The sequence below is a fragment of the Pseudorca crassidens genome, chromosome X (genome assembly GCF_039906515.1).
Source record: "Pseudorca crassidens isolate mPseCra1 chromosome X, mPseCra1.hap1, whole genome shotgun sequence".
NCBI lineage: Eukaryota > Metazoa > Chordata > Mammalia > Artiodactyla > Delphinidae > Pseudorca > Pseudorca crassidens.
In genome coordinates this window covers 39345999-39368675 of record NC_090317.1, presented here as the reverse complement: position 1 = coordinate 39368675, position 22677 = coordinate 39345999, and the positions used below count along the sequence as shown (strand labels likewise).

Sequence of the window (22677 nt, the reverse complement as noted above, 5' to 3'; positions counted from 1 at the left end):
GAGGATGGAGATGGTAGGGGGCAGTGCAGTGTAGTGCAGGAAGCTCCAGCTCTGGGGACAGTTGGATGGGGTTTGAATGCCAACTCTGTTAATGGGGCAGCTTCAGGCAAGTCACAACACTTCAGAACCTCATTTTCTCCTGGTGAAATAAAGAAAATCGAATCTACCAGGATGAGTTGTTTTTAGAATTTAAGATTATAATCTATGTGAGATACACACACACACTTCCCCCAGGAACAACTGTTCAGTATTCATTAGTTCAGCGCTCACACAACTATGAATAGCAGAAATCAACCGAGAGAATCTTCTCTCACGTTAAAGTGAAAGCTTCTTGAAGACCCCCAGCACATGTTCACTGTTACAGCTCCTACATCACAGAACACGGTAGCACTTGGCATCTCATGGGTGCCTCTTACCAGACTCTCATGTTCAAGCTTGACAGTCTCCAGAAGAAAATCTCCTGATAGGTCCAGGTTGTGGCCCAAGAATCTGTACTTTTAATAAGAGCCACAAGTAATTCTGATGCTCAGTAGAATTTGGGAAACATTGAACCAGACAATCTTTAAGGCCCCTGCCACTCCTACATTCTGTGGCTGATAATGGTCTAACATGGTGGTTCTCTACTGGTTATACATTTGAACCTCCTGAGAAGCTCTTAAACATATTGATCCTTGGGGTCTAGCCTCGGACCAATTGAATTAGAAGCTCTGGGGATGGAGCCCAGGTATTGATCTTTTGAAAACTCTCCCCAAATGATTCTGATATGTAGCCAGGGTACACAGTCTAATGTGTAGTCTCTTTCTGATGGCATTTTCCTTTTAAAGGAGTGACTGTTACCATGACAGATCATTGGGGAGTATCTTGGGCAGTCATAGGGAATCCTTTCCCAGGGACCCTCAAACCATACTGCATAGATAGCCACTTATTAAGTCTATATGTATTTAAGAGTGTTCTTTAATCTTTGAGTGACCAACTATTCCCCGTGATTGACTGAATATGTATTCATTTTGGTACCCTTAGACCTTGTCACATCGTATGCCCTCAATAAATATTTTAAAATAAAGTACTGGCTTGTGTCCTAGAATAGCCCTGGCAAAGCAAGCAGACAGTCCCTTCAGATGAAACCCTAGTTTTCTGGTTTTGAAAACTTAGCCTGTACCCAAAGAGTCTCAGTCCCCTCTGCTTGGAACCACCTGTCCAGAAAAAAAGCCAAAATAATGGGAACCACCGCAGAAGAATTAGTTTCCACAGAGCTTCTTCAGTATACTGCTTGGCAGAGAGTAGGTACTCAAACCCTATCTGCTGAATTGATGAAGTAATTTGATATTAACCCTAGCAATCAACTACTGCCTTCTATTTGCCTACTCTGCGCTTGGTGCTAGGGGAAGACACAGCAATATAAAATGTCATCTCTTCTTTTGCAGCCTGGTTAGGGAGATGAGCAATGATGGTGTGGATTCACGAGGAGTACTACAGGAAACCCAGGGAGGGGAATGACGAGGTTGGGGAAGGGTTCAGGACCAAGGTAGAGTTTGAGCTGGGTTTTAGAGGTGGCATTTAGCTGAGCAAAAGGGACGCTGGGGGCCCTGAAGGGTGGGGATGGTGAAGAGATAGCATGAGGTAGACACAGAAGTGGGAAGAAGCCCCATGTGTCCAGGGAGCTGTGGGCAGAACACCCGACTAGGCGATAGATGGGGAGTGAGGGTTATGTGTGGTTTGTGGGGGACCTTGGAAGCCAGAGAGAGGACATGTTCCCCTCTAGGCAGTCCTGAATGCAGGAAGGAAAGACCCCTGGGTCCCTTATCAGTGGGCCCCTGACACCAGGATGGCCCTCCATTGTCTCCGGCTCCCACAGTGGTTGCTATGGGAATTGCTTATAAGTAGGCTCAGGTGTCAAAGAAAATGAGGCAGCAGAAAGGGAAATCAGGAGGCTGTCAAAGCTTCAGGAACCTGAGCTCCGTGTTCTTAAAATCCTTTCACAATTATCAAAGTGCGGCCCTATCATACACTAAAACGTTTGGCCATATACCTGTCTTTGGCCAAGGTATAAGTGAACACAACCCTGAAATCTGCACTAATAGAGCCACCAAATTAAAAAATGGTCAAAGAATCACCAGCTGCTTAATTCAGTCCTGAGGGAAAAGCAGCCTCTCTCTTCTGTTGCTTATTCCACGGAGCCGCTGGCTTCATATTTACTTCAAGGGGCTTGCAATGGCCCCGGAGGTACTTAGCAATTCTAGTCCCCTGTTTCAGGCCAAAATTCATTTCAGCCAGAAAGGGTGCCCATTGCAAAATGAGACTCGCAGCTGCTTGGAGGAAAAATGGGGTCAGTCAGGAGCTCAGATGTCCCAGCTTTAAGGTACTCAGTCTATGCTTAGTGCGTTAGGACATTTCCAACAATTCCTGGGCACTACCCTCTCAGAGATTCTGACTTTTGAAGTCTGGTGTAGGCCTAGAAATCTGTGTTCTCTAATGAGCATTTCCCAGTGATTCTTATCATCAGGTAAGTTTTAGACATAGTGGGTGAGTGCATGCTAACGAGTTAGTGCAGGACTCTGAATTTCTTCTGTAAAGGGCCATATAGTAAATACTTTAGGCTTTGTAGGCCTAACGGCTGTGTTCCAATAAAGCTTTATTTACTAAAATATGTGGTGGGCAGGAGCTGGCCCACACAGGCCCATAGTCTGCTGGCCCCTGAAGTGGGTTCATTATTCCTTCTAGGTACCACATTTGAATGTTGACCAGGGCCTTCCCAATTCTCAATACTTTAATTCAAATGAGCGACTCTAGTATCAAGAACTTCAGGCCCCATATTTGCACTTTGAAGATGCTTTGGGACAGGGTGACCTTTGAGAGCCCCTCAAGTCACACTGCAAGACAGGTGTCACCTGTGTCGCAGCATAAAGCTAGACATGACTCTGTGACATGTAGCAGAGACCAGCTGGCAACGAGTGAGTCACCATCAGTGATCAAGGCTGAAGACCGAGAATAGGATGGAGTCTTAGAAACCAACAGGACAAGGGTCAATGAGGAATGAGGCACAAACAAGCTGAAAACAGCTGTACAACAGACACTGGAAATGACTGTAATCCTTGAGGATAGCAAGGAGGCTGTCCCCTCTCCATACGTGATACATAAGAGGGTACCAGTTAGGGTTCTTCATTTGTTCAAATCCATTCACTAGGACCAAGGTAGAACCAGACCAGTGAACGAAAGACCAGGAATGGACTTCCAGCTTCAGTCTGCTGTGGGGGATGGTGGCTAATCCAAGACTCAGAAAATCTGGGTTCTGTTTTTTGCTCCACTACTCAGTTATTTTGATGCATTGAGTAAACTGTATCCTCTTCCCTGGCCTCCGTTTCTTATGTAAAAATGAAGGGTGGACTAAATGGCCCATTCAGGTCTCTAGACATGCCTCATTCCACACTGTGCACGAGGGCATTCGATGACGGATGATCACAGAGAAAAGAGAGGGCGGCTGTCAGGTAGAACAGAGTTCACCTACCTTGTGTCTGGCACCTCCGGTGGAAATGTGACTACTGTGGAGACAGAGTCAAGCAGAGCTGCCTGAACAGAAGTACAGATCCTTCTATCTTGCCCCTCCCTTTGCTCCTGCCACAGCCCACAGCCTCCACCCAAGATTTGAGCACCAAGTTGTGCAACACAAAGGCATTTCTCGACTTCCATGAACAATCAATACTGTAATCACTTTCTGCAACGATCTCCAGCCCTGGATTTCCTTGTGCTATATTGTCTGCTGCCAACAAATTGTCTCTGTGGCTCAGGAGGAGAAGTCTAAGGTTCCTTTAGCTCAGTGGTTCCCAACCTTAGCTGCATTTTGAAATCATCGGAAGCTTAAAAAGATACCAATACCTGGGCCCCAGCCCCAGGAATTTAAAAATGTTTTAAAAGCCCCGGGGTTTTTTTTAAAGCTCCTCCCTCCGGTGTTTCTGCCCTCTAGCCAGCACTGAGACTCAGTGGCTATCTGCAGTCTGCCCTCTGTGGGGAGTGAGATTGTCGGCTCTGGAAGAGAACACAGCTGGGACCAGGGCCCAAGAGCTGACGAGGACGTTTGTTGCTGGTGTGTCTTTATCTTAGGGCCCTGCCCTCCTGTGGCTGATCTAGTAAATGAATCCCAACCGCAGCGTTAATGGCAGAAAATAGCTTAATGTATTGCCTTCCCAGCTGGTGGGGACCCTTCAGGGCCTTAACACAAAGGAATGCTTGATTGTAGCGCTCGCAGGCTCCACGTCAAGACTGGTAGGGGAGATGGTTTGAAGGAGCCCCAAGCCTGATTTCCCCCTTCCTCATCTCAGTAAATGGCATCTCCATTCTTCCAGCTGACTCCTCTGTCTCACCTCCCACAACTAGTCCGTCAACATAGCATCTTGGTTCTATCTTCAGAATCTAGCCAGAATCCACTCACTTGGGATCATAGCGCCATTATTACCATCTTGGCCCAAGCCTCCATCATATTTTAAACTGTATTCCTGCAGTAGACTCCGAACAGGTCTCCCTCCTCTGGCTGCCACCCTCCCTCCTCTGGCTGCCACCCTCCTGTACTATTTTCCACACAGCAGACAGAGGCATCCGTTTTAAATGCAAGTCAGACCCTGTCTGCTCAAAACCCTCCGGTGGAGCAAAATCCAAAGTTCCTGACACGGCTTACAAGGCCCTACGTGATCCAGCCCCCAGACTCCTCTGCGGCTCCCCGCTCAGTCATTCCACTCCGGCCACACTGGGCTTCCTGGCTGTTCCCCACGCACCCCAGTCCTCCTCCCACCTTAGAGACTTTCTTGTTCTTTCTTCCTGGAAGGCTCTTGCTCCAGATGTCCTCATGGCGGTCTCAACCTCACTTCCTTCAGGCCTCTGCTTAAATGTCACGTCCTGGAAGAGGTCTTCCCTGACGGTTCCGTCTAAGATAACACCCCGGCCGCTCCCCACCCTCACGGCCTCAGTCTCTGCTGTAGTCCCTCACTCTGCTCGATTTGTCCTCGTGTCCTTATTTGCTACCTAAGAGACATTTCTGTGTTTATTGTCTGTCTGTCTGTCCCTGCTAGGATGGGCGCTCCCTGAGGCCAGGGAGTTTTGCCCATCTTGTTCACTGCTGGATCCCTCATCACCTGGAACTGTGCCTGGTACAGAGTGGGCCCTCCCTAAATTTGTCACACGGATGAATAAATGCCCCCAAAGACATGAGGGTGCCCCTCACCAGGGCTCCTGCATTTCCTCAAATCCACGGCCCACCCAGGAAAGACTTAGTTTCCAGCATTTGCTAACCATGCGTCCTGCTGAATTTGTGGGAGCTTTCGAAAACTGGAGAGCCTAGCTGATTGAGCATTTCTTATAGAATTGGATGAACAAAGTAGTGGAGAGCCCAGAACTAGGAAGCCAGGACACCTGGGTAAAATCCCTAATGGCTCTACTCCCCAATAGTGTAGAAATAGTGGAGAAATCCTTTTGGAGGGCTAGACCTCCTTTCTTCCACATCTAAAATATTTTCTATGAGCCTCCATCCTAGGGGCAGGGCATATCTTTGAAGTGAATAAGATTATTTCTGTAAATCCTTTGCGATGTTCATATTCAGACATAATAAAAACCACCATTTAGGTATATCTCACATTAAGAAAATCAAATATTTAAAACTTCAGTGCATGTTATTACAAAGAATTTTTGCAAACTCCCCTAGGCCCATTAATAATGGGATTCAACTTACTCCAATTCGATTCATGCCCAGCTTACAGAGAACATACCAGTCACCTAAGGAAGCACTTAGCACATTGCCTTGCACCTAGTAGGGAATCAATACTTATTTATTGGCTTATTGATCAGCAGGGCAAAGGGTACCCATACGGAGACATCTTAAGTCCCGTGCAGCAAAGGTCGGGTTTTTCCCAGGGATGGAGAACTCACCAGCCCTCTCTGTTCTTTTTCCAGTCCCCCAAATCCGCCTTCATCAGTGCTGCGAAGAAGGCCAAGCTGAGATCCAATCCCGTGAAGGTCCGATTTTCTGAGCAGGTGGCAATTGGAGAAACAGATGCAGTAAGTGCAGCTTCGGCCTCCTCCCCGCGGCCCTTGGCCAGAGTCGGCCTGGCCGTCGAGGTCTCGCTCTGGGCCAGTTGCTCATCTGCTACTCCTCAGAATGGACAGCATTATGATGAAGGGGTTGGAGCGGGGACCTCGGGACTCTGGGTGGGTATTGAGTGAGGGGTGTGTGGCATCCAGAGAAGCCCTGGGCATTGTGGGGAGAAGGGATATGTATCAATACTCTCAGAATCCTCACGGTGCTTCAAGAAATTTCCGTCTCTAGCACAGTGCTCCATAAACATTGTTTGGCTACTTGAAGGAAGGAAATAGTGGTTTTCTGAAGAGGTGGTGACATTGAGCTCTCTTCACGTTGAAGTGATCCCACAGCTCCAGGTCTCAATTGGAGAAGACTGTGCAATGAAGGGTGAAGCAGCCTGGGGGAAATGATATAGACTCATTAAGTCACAGAGCTTTTAGTAGGCACCGGCTGTGTTCCCAGCGTTACAAGGGATGCAAAATAAATGCCTGTTCCCTGCCTCTGGATACCTCTCAGTGATGTTGGGAGTACAAGCGGCTCAGACTGAGACAGTGTAGAATCCACCGCAGGGTGGTATGATTTCGAGGAGCAGGTGATGCTTGACCGCCCATGCCATGCAGCGGCCAATCTGGGGGGTCATGGCCAGCCCACTCTTTCGCACTGCTTTGTGGGGTTAACGTGAACTGAGCCATCTGTTCCAGATAAGCAAATGAGAAGAGGTGGGTGGAGCGCAGAAAGATGTGTATTAAGCGGCCATGGATAACTCCGAGTCCTCTAGGAATCCGCAGAAGTTGGTGACATCCCATGGGGGTGGGTGAGGGAAGGACAGCCGGAGCTAACAGGCACTGTGTGCATTTACAGGCTGTCCTGGGCTGGGCTCTCGGGAGGCCCGTGGCATTTCTGTAGTGAGGAACAGCTGCAGCTGAGACAAGCTAGGAGGCCCAGCCTGAGTGGAGAAATCAGTAGGTTGCCAGGCACCCCTATAGTTCTTTGAGGCAGAGCCACCCAGACGAAGGGATGGATAGAGGACAGAGGTGTCTTCCGTCTCCATTTCCCTGACTCTCATACCCAAACTCCACCTAGGCCCTCCTCCATCCCTGTTCAAGGAAGGCTGTGAAGCCCAAGTGACAACTGGGCCCCATTGGCTAAGCCATCGGAATAATTGGTGGCTGAGCTCCGTGTCGGTCACAGAAGAAGAGGTTGAAGAGAAGCCGGGGCCAGTGAGCAGAGAGGAAAGGGAGTGGTGTGGAGTCCTTGTGGATCGGAGTAAAGCAGATCCTGAGGTCCAAGTCACTAAGGGGACATCTGTGTCCTGAACCCTTGAACACCCAGAGGAAGTGAGGCTTGAATTTGGAGAGTACAGATAGGTACAACCTATCCCGTCTTGGCATCACCGAGTAACCCACCAAGGCCAGGCCACCCAGTGAAGAATCCCTCCTCTCCTCCCCCTCCCCTTCTTTCCCTCCTTTTTCCTCCTCTTTCTTCCTCTCCCTTCCCCACTCCCCCTTCCTCCCCCATGATTCCCCTCTCCACATGTCACGTCTAGCCACAGGCAGAAGCCGGCCCCCACTGCAGACCAGTCTGCACATAAATGCCCCAGTGTAGCTAGAAACCCCCCAGGGTTACTCTGTCGCTCCAGGACAGGCTCCCGGACAGGCCACCAAGCATGGTGGAGGCTCTTGTCTGGGAGAGACACAGGGATCAACCTTCTCACTCTCACTGTGCTCAGGAAATGATGTCACAATACACGCCCACCACCACCACCCCAGTGTGGACCGTAGCAGCTTCACCACCGGTCAGGTCCCGGGGGGAGTCCAGGCCCAGGTGACTCCCAGCTACCCTATCATCCCTTTCTCTTGGTGTTCCAGCGCTTTATTAAGTAGCCAGAGCAAAAATAAATCCTGTGGGTGTTCCTTGCCAGCTCTATTTTTAAGCACGATCAATTAAGTAATTATCTGAGTCCAACCCAGTGTGCTAAATAAAACCAGCCACCGCTGAGCGTCATCAGCCTGGGAATCCGGGGCCTCTGGGCTTGGCGGGAGCGAGGCGTCTCGGGATCAGGGAGAGGACCGGGGAGTCACTTTTCCAACTTTAGATCCCATCACTCCCCACTGTGGCTTGACTCCATCACGAAATGATCTGATGTCACGATAGCACCACTCCCCTCCTCCTACCACACCCTGACCCAGGAGGACTTGCTTATGTTTTCATACTTTGTCCGTGACAGTCCCTAGATCTGGACTGTTCTTGTCTGGCCTCTCTAATAGTCCATGCCTGCCACCTCCTTTAAAATCAAAATCCAATTCACCTCATCTGGGAAACCGTAGCTATCTTATACCTGTTGGTTTGGTTTGGTGTTATTGTTGTTCTCTAGTGGATTTGCGTATGTGTGCCAGGTCACTAATAGTGTAAGGCTAGACCCTGGTCCTCTGCGCTTGCTGTAGCCCCGGGTATTCGAAAATGGGCTTTGGGGGCTTCCCTGGTGGTCCAGTGGCTAAGACTCTGTGCTCCCAATCCAGGGGGCCTGGGTTCGATCCCTGGTCAGGGAAGTAGATCCCACGTGCCGTAACTAAATGATCCCGCATGCCGCAGTGAAGATCCCTCACGCGGCAGTGAAGATCCTGTGTGCCACAACCAAGACCCAGTGCAGCCAGATAAATTAATTAATTAAATATTTTTTTAATGGGCGTTGCCAGTGGTTCTCAATCAGCGTCAGTACCGCCCACTCTCAGAAAGCTTTTCGGAACATCTGAGGGTGTTTGGGGTCATCCCAACGATTTGGCATGCTATTGACATTTATTATCTCAGAGTCAGAGACGCTAAATGTCCTGCAGGGATTATGGCAGTCCCTGAATGATGAGTTGTTAGAGGTATGCAGGCATGAAAGAGCACTGTGGGTACCGGGAATGGTAAGATATGACTCTGGAAAAGTAGGCAGGGGCCAGGTCACAGAAGACCTAGGATGCCTTGAGGGAGGGAGACTGGCAGAGCAAAGGCATGGACGTGGAAGTGATCTCGATGTGTGAAGGGCCAGGTGGAAAGGCAGGAGTCAGGAGATAGGAGCAGGTGAGTGAGGCAGGCTCCTAAGGCCTTCCATCAGCCCTTCAGAGTGCGGTGGTCTCTATGGGCCAAGCCCCCTCTGAGCTGCGGAGCTTTGAGCCACAGTAGACTGTGGATGTGCAGTGACATCGAATGAAGGGTGAGCTTTGGATATGGCCCAGTGTCTTCTTGGAGAATTCGGTTCTGGTCTCCACGTTAACATTATCACTGATGGGTTCTTTCCTCTGTATCTCTGTCCTTCCATACCTTTGGTTCCCTGTCTCCTTCACTCACTCCTTTCTCTTCCTTTCCACGCCCCTCCTCTGGCTTCCCTCCTCCTTCTAAATGAGTCCCCCTCCTTGTCCTTTCCCTGCCTGTTCACAGAAGATGATGAAGAAAGAAGCTCTTCTCCTCATCCCCAATGTCCTGAAGGTTTTCTTAGAAAATGGGCAGATCAAGTCGTTCACGTTTGATGGCCGGACCACTGTTAAGGTACCCACAGGGTCTCCTCTCCCGGATTGGTGTTGTCCTCTCTTAGGAGGTGCTCTCCTCTGGAGCACACACCACTGCTGGTCCTTGGGCTCCTCTGAGTCTGCACCAAGCCGCTTGCTACCAGAGCAAGGTGGTCTTGGTCTTTGAACTCCTGCTTCTGGGAGCACCCTGTTGCAAAAACATACAGTCCTCGGATGACTGTGGTGAGGGAAAGTTGAATGCCCGACTGTGTGCTAGTGACTGTTTGTGTGTATGTGTGTGCGTGCGTGCACACATGTACACGTGCATGCATGTGTGTATGCATGCATGTGTGCACACATCTGCTAACTGTTTCGTGTCCATGTTACACTGCGTCCTTCAAGGAGTGCTTAGGAGCTAAGGAGTATGAAGATCATTAAACCATTTATAAAGCAAAAGTGATTTAAATGGATACAATAACACCTACGCAAGTTTACACACAGAAATCAACAAACCATCTCTCAGGAGATTAGCTTAGCCATGGCTTGCTTTTTAAATACCAGCCAGCTCTTAAGCACTGAACCAAGATTTGAAAAGTCCACCAACAGTCCCTTTGGCTATTCCTTTCCCAGGAAGAGCAATTAATGAGCTCTGATTCTTAACGGCTCAGCCAGGCATCTAGAAGTTGTAGTTATTCCCTTAGTCCTGAGGAGGAGAGGCGATGTACTATTAACCCTCAGGTTCAGCTCTGCTCTGGGATAGAAATATCTGCTCCTGCTTCTTCTGGATTCTCTCCAGAAAGAGAATGCCATCCCCAGAATGAATGTTTCCATGCAATCAGTGCTGCCTGCCCAGAAAACCCACCTTGGCCCACGAATGTCCTGAGGTGCCCCTGCTGGGGCTAAGACAACCCTATAAATAAAGCAAGCCCTGGGCCAGGAAACTTTCCCTAAGAGGAGTTATCAGGTGTTCAGAATTGGCTTTGCCAGCGGTTCTCAGCCAGGGTTGGCACTGTCCCCTCCCAGGTAGTTTTTAGGAATGTCTGAGGGTATTTGGGGTCATCCCCATGGTTTGGCATGCTACTGGCATTTGGCATCTCGGGGTCAGAGATGCTAGATGTCCTGCAAGGAATGGGACAGTCCCCGAATGATGAATTGTCCTGTCCAAAGTGCCAGTAGCGCCCGAGTTGCAAAAGCCTGGGCCTAACCCGTGTTGATTGAACCGAGAGTTTCTTAGGAAGGCTTAGGCCTGGGTGGGTCCCCCAGGGGACTTAGGACCAAAACACACTCCTTAGGGTGCCGCAGAATGGTCTCTTGACTATCGAAGGTTTCCGTCTATGGGAGGGACATTGAAACTAGGCCACCCAGGGGTGTCCAAGTTCCCCTCCTCCAGATGTGGGTATCTCTCTGTGTCAGAATCCTCCTTTGTGTTAAATCATGGACCGGTATGTCCGTTGTCGATCTGTCTCCACACTGGAGCATTTACTCCTCTCTTTCCCCGTGGAGGCTCCTCTGAGCGTCCTCCCACCTCACAATGTCACCGCCGTTAGTGCTTCCAGGTAGCCCCAGCCTTCCAGGACAGCAGCGTCCCCTGGCTTGTGACCTTACCATGACTTCAGGGAGGGTGCACTGGCTGTTCATTGGAACTTGGACAGGCTGCCAGGCCGCTTGTCCCAGAGAGGTACCTGGGTGAATTGACAGCCTGGCATGGGAGCTGTTAGACTTGTAACACTGGTTGGCAATCACCAGCTTGGCCGTCCACAGTCCCAAAGCAGCCGAACTGCAGAGAAAATCTCATCTCTCCCTGCCAGCACTTCAGCAACACTGGCGCCTCTGTGACTACTTGGATAATACAAAGAGATATTCTCAAGTACCCACCAATTTCCAGCCTAACATTTGAATAGCTAAACAGCTGTCAATGTTCACTGAGGGGCTTGTTTGGCAACCCTGGCTGGAAGGGAGCTTCGCATTCCCAAGCCTGCTTCTTTCCAGCCTTCGGGGGCTGAGCGATGCCGATTCTACGAACACACACGCTGGAAGCCAGTGTATGCTGAAGCCACAGCAAATAGATGGTAGAAGTCTCAAAACTGACATGTGGGCAGCCCCCATGGATCTGCTTCCAGACACCCTAATATCAAGAGTAGGGCAGCGGAGCAGAGTGCAGAAGTAGTCAAATTCATGACTGTACATAAAACACATGACATTGTTCCTCTGCGTGGATGCATTTTTCAAGTTGCTAAATTGATCGTCTCTCAAAGCCAGCTAAATCAAAGATGAACATTTTGCCAGTAACTCCAGTCATTCAATTTAGGTTATGAATCCAGAAATCGTCTACTTTTTAATCATGTAATTGTGGCTTTGGCTTTTGTTAATTCCTAAGTTGCCGGACAAACCAGAGTGAACGTTCTGACTCATGTGAGAAGCTGAGGGAAGAACCAACACAGTGCCTGGCACTTAGGACACACTCAGGAGACAATTTGTTGAATGAAAGGAGAGAGGGGGGGAGGAAGGACCATGACCTTCTTTTGCCATATGCCTGGCCCGGCCAAGTTCAGAAATACCTCCCTCCACCCCCTGCACCTGTGGTGTTCCCCAGGGCCCAGGCCTCTGAACAGCACTCCTGGGTCATTCTCCTCATCCTGGAGCGCCATGCCTGGGCTACCATAAAGGCCAGTGTCTCTGTCTGGCCCACTTTCCCAGCCTCAGCCTTCTCCCCAGGACTATCTTTCTGGATGTTCAGTCCCCGTCTCCCATTTTGGGTCCTGTCCTGCTTAGAGTATCTTAGAGCTGGAAGGGATCTCTCTCTCAAGGCTCTTTTGTCTTCCACAGGATGTCATGGTGACATTACAGGACCGGCTTTCCCTGAGGTACATTGAGCACTTTGCCCTTGTCCTTGAATATGCCGGGCCAGAACAGAACCACAAGTTCCTGCTTCTCCAGGACAAGCAGCCCCTGGCTTATGTAAGTAACTCCTTTGTCCTGGCCTGATAGCTTTGCAGATGGCCTTTAGTAGAGAAGAGGCCACCAGGTACTCTCCTTCTGGAAAATTCATCATGATACGCTCAGCCAGCTCCCAGAAGTCCCAATTCTCAATCAAGATCTTTATGACCCACCCACAGAGGCCTTTTCAAATGTCTCTTGGGAATTCCCTGGAGGTCCAGTGGTTAGGACTCTGTGCTTTCACTGCCAAGGGCCCGGGTTCAATCCCTGGTCAGGGGACTAAGATCCCACAAGCCACACAGCACAGCCAAAAAAAAACTCTGTAAAATGTCTCTTGTGACCTAAGAAAGGCATGACAGTTGTTAGTCTTGGCGGTCACTAGTGGGGAAAGCATGGGGTGGTGATTTACCGCGTGCAAGACTGAATTGAGCAGTGTCAACTCCACTGTCTCCTGGAGGTCCTGCTAGACTTTTCCTCCTGCGAGGGGAAACTTTACCTTCAGGGTGAAGGCTGTAATATGGAAGGATGAGCGAGTGGAGTCTAGTGAGACCTCTGAGGCTAGGACACACGTGGGCTGGGAACGGGCTGGGTGCGACCAAGCATAGACAGCATGTCACCCGTGTCAAGTTCCAAAGTAGAGTAGGAGAAAGTGTCTTATCTTCCCAGCCTCTGGAAGAAGGCCAAGGAAATCCAGGATTGCTCGATAGTATTTTACCAGTGGTGATGCACCATGGAGAGCAAGAGAGGCAACCAGGGCCAATCAGTGTTCCCAGGGAGTGGAGACTTCCTTCCCTGGTGGTCCAGTCGTTGAGACTCCGCGCCTCCAATACAGGGGACGGGGGTTCAATCCCCGGTCAGGGAACTAAGATCCCACATGCCGCGTGCCGCGGCCAAATAAATAAATAATTTCTCAGTTGCTTCAAAAAAAATATATTCCCAGGGAGGGAGGGAAGGAGTTGGAGAGAGACGGCTGGGAAGAAATGTCTGAAGGAAGCGAAACAAAAGCTGAAATCAGACACGCAAAAATGAAAGGATTTAGGAAAGAAGAATTCTTCAAGTTTAGCTCTCAGCCAGATGCACTTCAGAGACTCACAGGTTCCCACCTGTGAAGGAAAGGTGGGTGTCCTGCCTGGAGGGATGCCTAAGCGCCTCCCCACCCCTCAAGGGGCCTTGTGGATCCAACTGGTCTCTTGTTCCAAATGGGATTTTTAAGCATTTTTATTACAAAAAAATCTCAAATATACACCAAAGTAGAAGGAATTGGATAATGAACCCTCATTACCTATCCCAGCTTCAGCAGTTACTGGTATATTGCCAGCTTGTTTCAGCTACACCTCCAAATGGGATTTTAAGTCTTTGATTTGCTTTCTCATAAGCAACTTCCTTTGCTTGAGGCTGAGCCCCTCTGCAAGGCAAAGGCATTAGCCCCGCAGCAAGAAGAGTCAGAGAAGTTGCCAGGAGCCCTTGCTTCCTACCTCATGTCCTGGGCCTTAGGTTGTTGATAAAGGCCAAGTCGTGGATAAGTGGTTCGAAAATTCTAGTCACTTTGGGTCAGAAGGGCAGAAAAGACTTAGCTCCTCATCACTTTCCCCAGTGGTAATTGGGATCAGCCAGGCCCTGCCTTGAAGAGCCGCCGAGCTGACTCCTGGCACCCAGCCACTGATCCCAGCTCTCTTTTCCTCCCACCTCTCACCCCTGGGATTCAGGTAGTGCAGCGGACACACTATCATGGAATGAAATGCCTCTTCCGGATAAGTTTCTTTCCCAAAGACCCGGTGGAGCTGCTGCGTCGGGATCCTGCTGCTTTCGAGTACCTCTACATCCAGGTAGAGTCTGGCTTGGGGATACACAGACAGACAGACCAATGGACAAACAAGCTGGCAGGCTGTTCTGCCATCACAATGAAGTCGCTATGTAAGTTTTTCCAACCTTCAGGTAGCTCTGAAGGCTCTCTTATTTTCTGCTACCACCGTAGGCCATGGTCAAGTTGGTTGGCCTGGCAACCTGAGCTGGCTCTGGCTCCAAGTCTTGTCTGTTTGTCTAGACAGATCTTATCAGTTTTCAGGAGGAAGCAACCCCAGTAACTCTGGCATCTTCACAGCATACCCCGGTTTAACAAGTGCATTTGAGTAACAGGAGGTCCCAATCCCCAATCCCGAGCTCCACTAAGGAGATGGTTCCCAGTTCAGTTCATCCAGAAACGTTTGCTGAGCACTTCCTCTGGGCCAGGCCCTGTGCTAGGTGCTGACAATCAAGGTGGTCAAAGAACTATCCTAGATCGCTAGAGCTCATAGGCAGATATGTGCACAAATAAAGGCAGTGTGACAGGCACGCACCATGAGGATGGCAGGGTACAATGTCAGTAGGGGCACTCAGGAAGCAATTTGCCAACTCTCCCTGGGAGGAGCACGATGCAGGCTTCACAGAGGAAGTGATGCATGCGTGCTGTTAGCCTTGAAAGATGAGTGGATGTTTGCTGGGTGCAGAGATGGATGTTTAGTTCAGATAGTTTGGAATTTGGTGACAGGACCTTGTCCACCCTCTCTCTCCCCTCTGTGATGATGTGTTCAGCTGTATTCCTTTTCTATACTGAACAGCTTTAGTGAGGTCTAATTGACGCACGGCAAACTGCACGTATTTAAAATGGCAGTGTGATAAGTTTTGACATATGTTTATATCCACGAAACCATCACCGCACTCAAGATATTAAACACATCCAACACCCCCAAAAGCCTCCCCAGGCTCCTTTGTAATTCATACTCCCATCTCCAGGCGGCCACCGACCTGCTTTCTGTCACTGCAGATTACTTTGCGTTTTCTACAGTTTTATACAAATGAAATCATACGGTGTGAACACTTATTTTGATCTCACTTCTTTCACTCAGCATAATGGTTTTGAGGTCCACCCGTGTTGTTGTGTGTATCAGTAGTTCATTCCTTTTCATCGTTGAGTAGTGTTCTATCGTATGGATGTATAAAAATTTGTTTACAGTTCACCTGCTGATGGACATTTGGGTTGTCTCCATGTTTTGGCTACTACAAATAAAACTTCCATGAACATTCATGTACAAGTCTTTGTATGACATATGCTTTCTTTTCTCTTGGGTAAATACCTAAGAATGGAATGGCTTGATTCATACGGTAGATCTATCTTTCTTTAATTTCTTGAAGAAACTCCAGTGCTGTTTTCCAAGGTGGCTGTACCATTTTATGTAAGCGCCAGCCGTGTGTTAGAGTCCCAGTTTCTCCACATCCTCACCAGCACTTGGTGTTAGCAGTATTTTTGAAGTTTCCGTCATTCTAATAGCATGCAGGGGTATCTCATTCTGGTTTTCATTTGCATTTCCCTCATGACTAATGATGTTGAACACCTTTTCGTGTGCCTCCTTGTCATCATACAGCTTTTTTGGTGAAGTGTCTATTCAACTCTTTTGCCCACTTTTTAAATTGGGGTTGTTTGTTTACTTATTATGGAGTTTTGAGAGTTATTTGTGTATTCTGGATACAAGTCATTTGTATGTTATTTGCAGTTATTTTCTCCCAGTCTCTAACTTGTCTTTTCAGTCTCCAAAGAGTGTCTTTCACAGAGCAGAAGTTTGAATTCTGATGAAGTCCAATTTGTCGATTTGTTCTTTTATGGCTTGTGCTTCTGATGTCATATCTAAGAAGTCTTTGCCTAATCCAAGGTCACAAAGATTTTGCTCTTAGTTTTTTCTAGAAGTGTTATCATTTTAGGTTCTACATTTAAGTCTGTGGTCCATTTTGAGTTAACTTTTATATGTGGTACAAAGTATTGACCAAAGTTCTTCTTTTTTCCATATGGATATCCAATTGTTCCAGCACCATTGATTGAAAAGACCATCCTTTCTCCATGTAGTTGCCTTTGTGCCTTTGTGAAAAATCAGTTGCCTGTATATGTGTGGGTCATTACTGAACTCTCCATTCTATTCCATTGATCTATGTGTCTATCTTTATGCCAACATCACACTCGTTTGATTACTGTAGCTTTATATTAAGTCTTAAAATCAGGTAGTGTGTGTTCTCCAACTTTGTTCTTTTTCAAAGTTGTTTTGGCCATTCTAGGTCCTTTGCATTTCTATGTGAATTTTAGAATTAGTTTGTTAATTTCTACCAAAAACCTGCCGTGATTCTGATTGAGATTGTGTTGAATCTATACATTGGTTTGAGTCTTCCAACCCATGAACACAATATATATCTATTTAGGTCTTCTCTAATTTTTCTCAGCAGTGTTTTCTACTTTTCAATGTACAGGTCTTTCACATGTTTTGACAGATTTATCCTTAATTATTTCGTTTTTTGATGCTATTGTAAATGGTTTCGATTTTAACTTTAATTTCTGATTGTTGCAAGCATGTAGAAATACAGTTGGTTTTGTATATTGATCTTATATCCTGCAACCTTGCTAACTCATTAGTTCTAGTAGTTTTTTTTTTTTTTGTAGATTCCATTGGATTTTCTGCATAGATGATCACTGATGGAGTATTCCTTTTACACTCTCTCCTATGCTGTAGTGATACCACTGTGGCTCTCTAGTCTCTTAGCTCATCCTGGTTTCACCTCAGCACAATGGGCAACTGGTCTAACCAAGGCTGAATCCTTGATAGCTGGGATTCTGACCTTCAGGGTTTAGGGTTTGTCATACCTTTGGCCAGTAGTTCCAGGAGACCCTTTTTAGGATAGCATAGGGAAGACTGACTCATCACTGCTTTGATCTGCAGACCCCAAGGAAAGAATATCTGCCCCATCCCTGCAATCCATCTCTCACTGTGGGCTTCTGGGCCAGAGACCTGTAGAGAATCCCTCCCAGTGTCTCTCTTCCTTTGTTCCCATCTGAGCTGGTAGAGGAGCCTCCGATGGCTGGGGCTGGGGGGCGGTGAGTATAGGCCCCAGAGAAAAGGCAGAAAGGTCTCTTGTAACAGGAGGAAAGAAAGGGAGTGTTGCCATGTCTCACTTTTGCAGCGCCCTAGATGTTCTGACCATTTGTGCCTTGCCATTGTGTGTACCAGTCACTGAGAAGGGGGCTGTCCAGTATCCGCTGAATGAAGCAAATAGTGTCTCTGAGACCTGAGGTTCCTCTGTTACCTCTTCCCCAAGGGCAGAATCTTCCTCTTCCGCTTGATCTAGGATGCTTACTTACACCACGAGTTTTTTCTAGGATATAAGGGAGTCCGTGGGGTGGGGTGGGGTGGGGGGTGGGGAGGGAACGTCTCCTTTAACTGACGGGTTTGGACTGCCCTCTCTCACAGAGTCGGAACGATGTCATCCGAGAACGCTTTGGAATGGACTCCAAGCCAGAGATGCTTTTGGGCCTTGCTGCCCTCCACATCTATATCACTGTCTCAGCTACTCGACCTAGTCAGAAGATCTCACTCAAGAATGTGGAGTGAGTTGCGCCAGGGCCCTTCCGGATGGGGGCAAATAGCTGTGTAGGGAGAAGTTGCAGTGGTTGAGCTGTGCTCTGCGTTTTAGGAATGTGGGCCTGGGATGGGAGTGAGAATTGGAATTCCTCACACCTAGACCAGGATGCCCTTGGGCTACAGCTTCTACTAGAGAACTGTGGCCAATGTTACTCGCCTGCCTCCAGCCCCTCTCTGTCTCTCTCTCCTAATCTCCATTCCTCCATCTCTGTCTCAGATTTCAGCTAGTTTCTGTCTTACCATTTTGCTTTCTCTGTCTCACCTTGTCTCTCTAATTTCTTACTTTTCTTCTGCTTTTAGGAAGGAGTGGGGCCTGGAACCCTTTCTTCCCCCCTCCCTCCTACAGGGCATCAAAGAGAAGAACCTCCGGAAATCTCTCTCTCAGCAGCTGAAGGCGCACCAAACACATCCTTCCAGCAGCACCAAGGTATCCAGAGTAGGCCACCGGGCATCCTGCTCGGGCACTAGTGGCCATGGGGGACTCCTGTGTGGTTTCCCAGCAGGTGTGGTCTTCTGGGGAACCCTCCCCACTGTTTTTGACTTGGATACACATCTAGCTTGGCCAGATATGGGGCATGATTGTGGAGAGGGGTTTTCCCCAAGCCTGAGACACCCCCAGAGACTGCTCAGTGGCAAGTAACTGGGAGAGCCCAGGGTCCTCAAAGCAAAGGGACAAAGGTGCAGGAGGAGAATATTCTTGGGTCGTTCCACCCATTTAGTCAGTGCTGATGAAGCACTTGTGGTGTGGACAGCACTGGACCCTGGGGAGACATGTTTCCCGTGGAAACAACTGCTCTGTCCCTCATCAGCTTTCTAATTCATCAGCCCTGGTACAGGGAATTCTGGGAGATAAAAGCCCAGCCCCATGGGGCAAGGCCTGACCTGGAGAATGGGTCGCCGGGTGGCGGGTGGAGGACTCAGGTCACTGCTGTGCTCTCCCGCGCTTTCCCACTCCCTGCCTTCCCAACCCCGCAGGCCCTTCTCAGGCTTGCAAGGCTCAGTCTGCTTGCCTAGGAGGCAGGCGGGTGGTGAGGGGCACCAGAATCCACATGCAGATGGAGACACTGGACACAGTTGCCCCCTTATATTCCACCCATGCCAGATTCCCTGCATTACCAACTAGCTTCTCTTTTAAGATGCAGATTTCCCCCGAGAGTTAAGCCATTCCTACTTTGCTGTGCATATTTAATCAGATTGTTTTCTTCCCAGCTGAGAGCTTCAGGGCTCCCAACCATCTCCTCAGCAAACACTTTTTCTGAGCGCCCCCCACCCCCAGTGCTTGGGCTGGAGATACAAAGATGAAGAAGGCCCGGTCTCTGCCCTCAAGTCAGGCACAGGCTGGTGGGGAAACAAGAGGCAGTCACAACACAGTGCGACCAGTGCAGGTGCCCTGGAAGCGCGGAGGAACAGCAGCCAGCGCAGCCTGGAGGAGATGGAAAAGGCCAGGAGTCGGTGCATTTGATGCCAGAGTTGGGTGTTAAAGGACAGATAGAAGTTTGTCTAGATGAGTTGCGGGGAGGAATACTTTCCCAGGCAGGGAGATCCAAAGAGAGCAGCAGAAACCAGTGCGGAGGGTTCAAGGAAGCTGCCTGAGTGGGGTGCGGGCAAGAGAGGAGGCCAAAGAGGTTGGCAGGAACCTGTTCACGGAGGGCCTCGTGTGCCGTGGAAAGGGGTTATCCTTCACCCTGTAGGCAGCATGGAGCCACTGAAGGCTTTAAGCGGCCAGTGGTGTGATTATGTTTTAGGCTGTTCCCTGTAACTGAAAATGTGGAGGGATGGAGGGAAAGGAGTGTTAGTACTGAAGGTAACCCGGCTGCCACCGTGATGCAAGTGGGGGACATCCAGGCAATGATCACGGGGCTAGAGAAGAGGGATGGGTAGGGTGGAGAGGGACTTAGGAGGTAGAATCAAGATGATCTGGTGACTGGTGGCCCTCAGGTGAGAGGCTGAGGGAAGAGTCCAGTGTGACTCACAGGTTTCTGGCTCAAGTGCCCGGGGGATGCGGGTACCACTGATGGAGACTTTTCTGTCAGAGGAAGAGCAGGCTCGGGACTTAGAGGTGCTCAGGATAAAGGTACTGAGTGCGACCCCCAGTTGGGGAGGGCCAGTACCTAGTGGCCATCAGGGATCTCAGGAGAGAGGTATAGATGTCGTGGGGTGTTGGAGTTGGGGAAAGGCGTCGAAATTAACCGAGGAACAAAATGAGTAAGCTGGATTCTTCAGGAATGAAGATCAGGGGATAGGAGGAGGGTTTAGGAAGGGAGATGGGATGCTAGAGTCTGGCAAGAGCTGTCCAAACTGGAACCTTCCTGTGGTTCTCCCGAGTGTCCCACAGTGGGGCTTTCTGACTGGTCTGACTAGTGCCTGTCCTAAGCTGTTGACCCTCCTTCCTGCGAACATGGGTTTGCTTTTCCTGTGCACCTCAAGTTTCTCATATTTCTGAGTCGGTTGTTTCCACAGGGCTCTGCAATTCAGGCCAAACTCCAGTATCTTCGAATTCTGAATGAACTTCCGACGTTCACGGGCGTTTTGTTCAACACTGTGGGCCTGGTCAGTGAGGGCAGCGAGGGGGAGGGAACCCTTCGGGGGCGCTTGTCCTTGGCTGGGGGGACAGGAGAGACTCCATTAGATCTTTCAGGTGGCATGCTCTGTCCTCTTCCTCCTTCTTCTCCCTCTTCCCTCCCGTGGTGTTCTGGTCCCGCCTCTGGTAAAATGGTGAAAGTAGGAGGCAAAAAAATAAAATAAAAAATTTCAGGAATTCCCCGGCGGTCCAGTGACTAGGACTCCACGCTGTTACTGCCCAGGGCCTGGGTTCGATCCCTGGTTGGGGAATTAAGATCCCGCAAGCCTCGCGATGCGGACAAAAAGAAAAGATAAAATGTAAAGTAGGAGGCTATATTTGTTAACAGTATCCCTCTAGGCTCTTTTGTGCCCCCTTTTCTCAATTTCAGAGGTTAGCAAGCTTTTTTTATAAAGGGCCAGATAAGTGAATAGTTTAGGCCTGGCCGGCAGGCCATGAAGGTCCCTGTCGCAACTACTCAGCCCGGCCGTTGCAGCATGAAAGCAGCCGTCGACAACGCATAGACACATGGGCCTGGCTGTGTTCCAATATCTCTTTGTTTACGGGACACTGAAATGTGAATTTCATGTGATTTTCACATGTCACAAAATACGGTTCTTTTGAATTTTTTCCAAGCATTTAAAAATGTATAAAACCATTCTTAGTCCGTGAGCTGGACAAAAACTGGCAGAGGGCTGGATTTGGCCTGTGGGCCAGAGTTTGCCGACCCCTGCCCTGTTTCATTGCTCTTACCCATATTCCCTCAATCCCCTAGCCCAGACGTCCCCCCTCCCTGCCAGGGCCTTCACTATAGCACCGCTCCTCTCCAGTGGGGCACAAGTGGTCCCCCTAAGACTGTGCCCCAGGCTAGTTTACCCTAGTGAGCCTCGGTGAAAGGAAATTCAAATCATCTTGCTGACTGGATCCAGGTGCTTGTCACGCTCTGGGGAACACGCTGTCATGCTCGTGGGGCAACTGATGGAAAGCCGCTTACCGAAGCGTCTAGAGCAGATGGAATAGGTTCCTCGGGAATGATGCTAATGCCAGGGAATGGGCCGGCAGAGGGCTCAGGCTTGATGGCGTCAAGGAGCCTATCACGACCACTTAAGGGAATCCAGTCCATCAGGCGCAGAGGTGGCCACTTACATACTGGGATTTGAGGATTACGGAAAGCCCAGTGCTGAAATTCTTATAGGTCATTCCTCTGGGGTAAGACTGCTGTAATGCCTATTAAAGGGCAAATATCTTCTTAGGGAGGGAGGTCCCCCTCCACTCCTCCAGTCATTAAGCGCCCAGTCAACCTTTGACACCTTGGGCAGAGTTACTTTGTCACTTCAGCTTTTAGCACCAGGTGAGAAGTGCAAGTTCAAGTGGCTGTTGGTGAGGGAGGGTAAAGACCAAACACAGGATGTCACCTGTTCAGACAGAGCACCAGGTGGGAGCCTTGAGTGGCCTGAGGCAACAAATGGAAAATCCCTGGGGCTTGGTAGGAAGAGGGTGCTTCCAAGGCGCCAAAATAAACCTCACCTATTTGACGATTTTGCTAGAACCAGCCCTGCTGCTGCCCTCTTCACTCTCCCTTCTGCTGAGGCTAATGTGTCCATTTGGACCGATGATCTGGGGCCCTGGCCTGAGAACAGGGGCATCCCAGACCATTTTCCCTTCGAGGTTGTCCTCTGGCCCTGGCACTGAGCTCCAGATGTTTCCAGACCTTCCAGCAGAACCGGTCCAACGCCTGTTTTCTGTTTCCTCCTCCCGCCTCCTCTCCTCACTTCCTCTGCCCTTCTTTCTTTGAATGCTGCCCACCACGCTGGGGCACCAGGATGAGAAGCAGTCGGCCACCACCCTCCTAGTGGGACCCCGTCACGGCATCAGCCATGTTATTGACCTCAAAACCAACCTCACCACTGTGCTGTCCGAGTTCAGCAAGATCAGCAAGATCCAGCTGTTCCGGGAGAACCAGGGCGTGGCCCGGGTGGAGACCAGCATCATGGATGCCAAGGTAAGCGCGGCTTCGAGGGGCTACTTCTTCCCAGGAACAGGCCTTGGGAACAGAGGAAGAAGTAAACTTGAGAAACAGAGTGTCAACCCATTAGGTGAGGTTCAGTGATTCTGAAGTGGTTCAGACCCTGGGCCTTTGGGGGCTCATCTTTCTTTCTGTTCTCAACCCTCTGGGACACCGTCTTG

The 22677-nt window shown here is 49.4% G+C and overlaps 1 protein-coding gene across 10 annotated transcripts in view; it reads left to right on the top strand.

Annotated features, from left to right (window-relative positions):
* The window catches only part of FRMPD3 (FERM and PDZ domain containing 3), a 139490-nt gene that overhangs the window by 85640 nt on the left and 31173 nt on the right, over nucleotides 1–22677 (top strand). For 7 of the 10 annotated variants that reach the window (XM_067722487.1, XM_067722482.1, XM_067722484.1 and 4 more), the window contains 8 exons: nucleotides 5938–6042; nucleotides 9488–9595; nucleotides 12382–12513; nucleotides 14199–14318; nucleotides 17760–17896; nucleotides 18231–18357; nucleotides 20391–20480; nucleotides 22313–22492. In XM_067722487.1, the coding sequence (XP_067578588.1) occupies nucleotides 9491–9595; nucleotides 12382–12513; nucleotides 14199–14318; nucleotides 17760–17896; nucleotides 18231–18357; nucleotides 20391–20480; nucleotides 22313–22492 (891 nt within the window). In that variant the 5' untranslated portion in view covers nucleotides 5938–6042; nucleotides 9488–9490. Of the gene's footprint in view, nucleotides 1–5937; nucleotides 6043–9487; nucleotides 9596–12381; nucleotides 12514–14198; nucleotides 14407–17759; nucleotides 17897–18230; nucleotides 18358–20390; nucleotides 20481–22312; nucleotides 22493–22677 lie in introns of those variants that run through there. The other 3 variants (XM_067722483.1, XM_067722489.1, XM_067722490.1) reach the window with 2 other exon arrangements.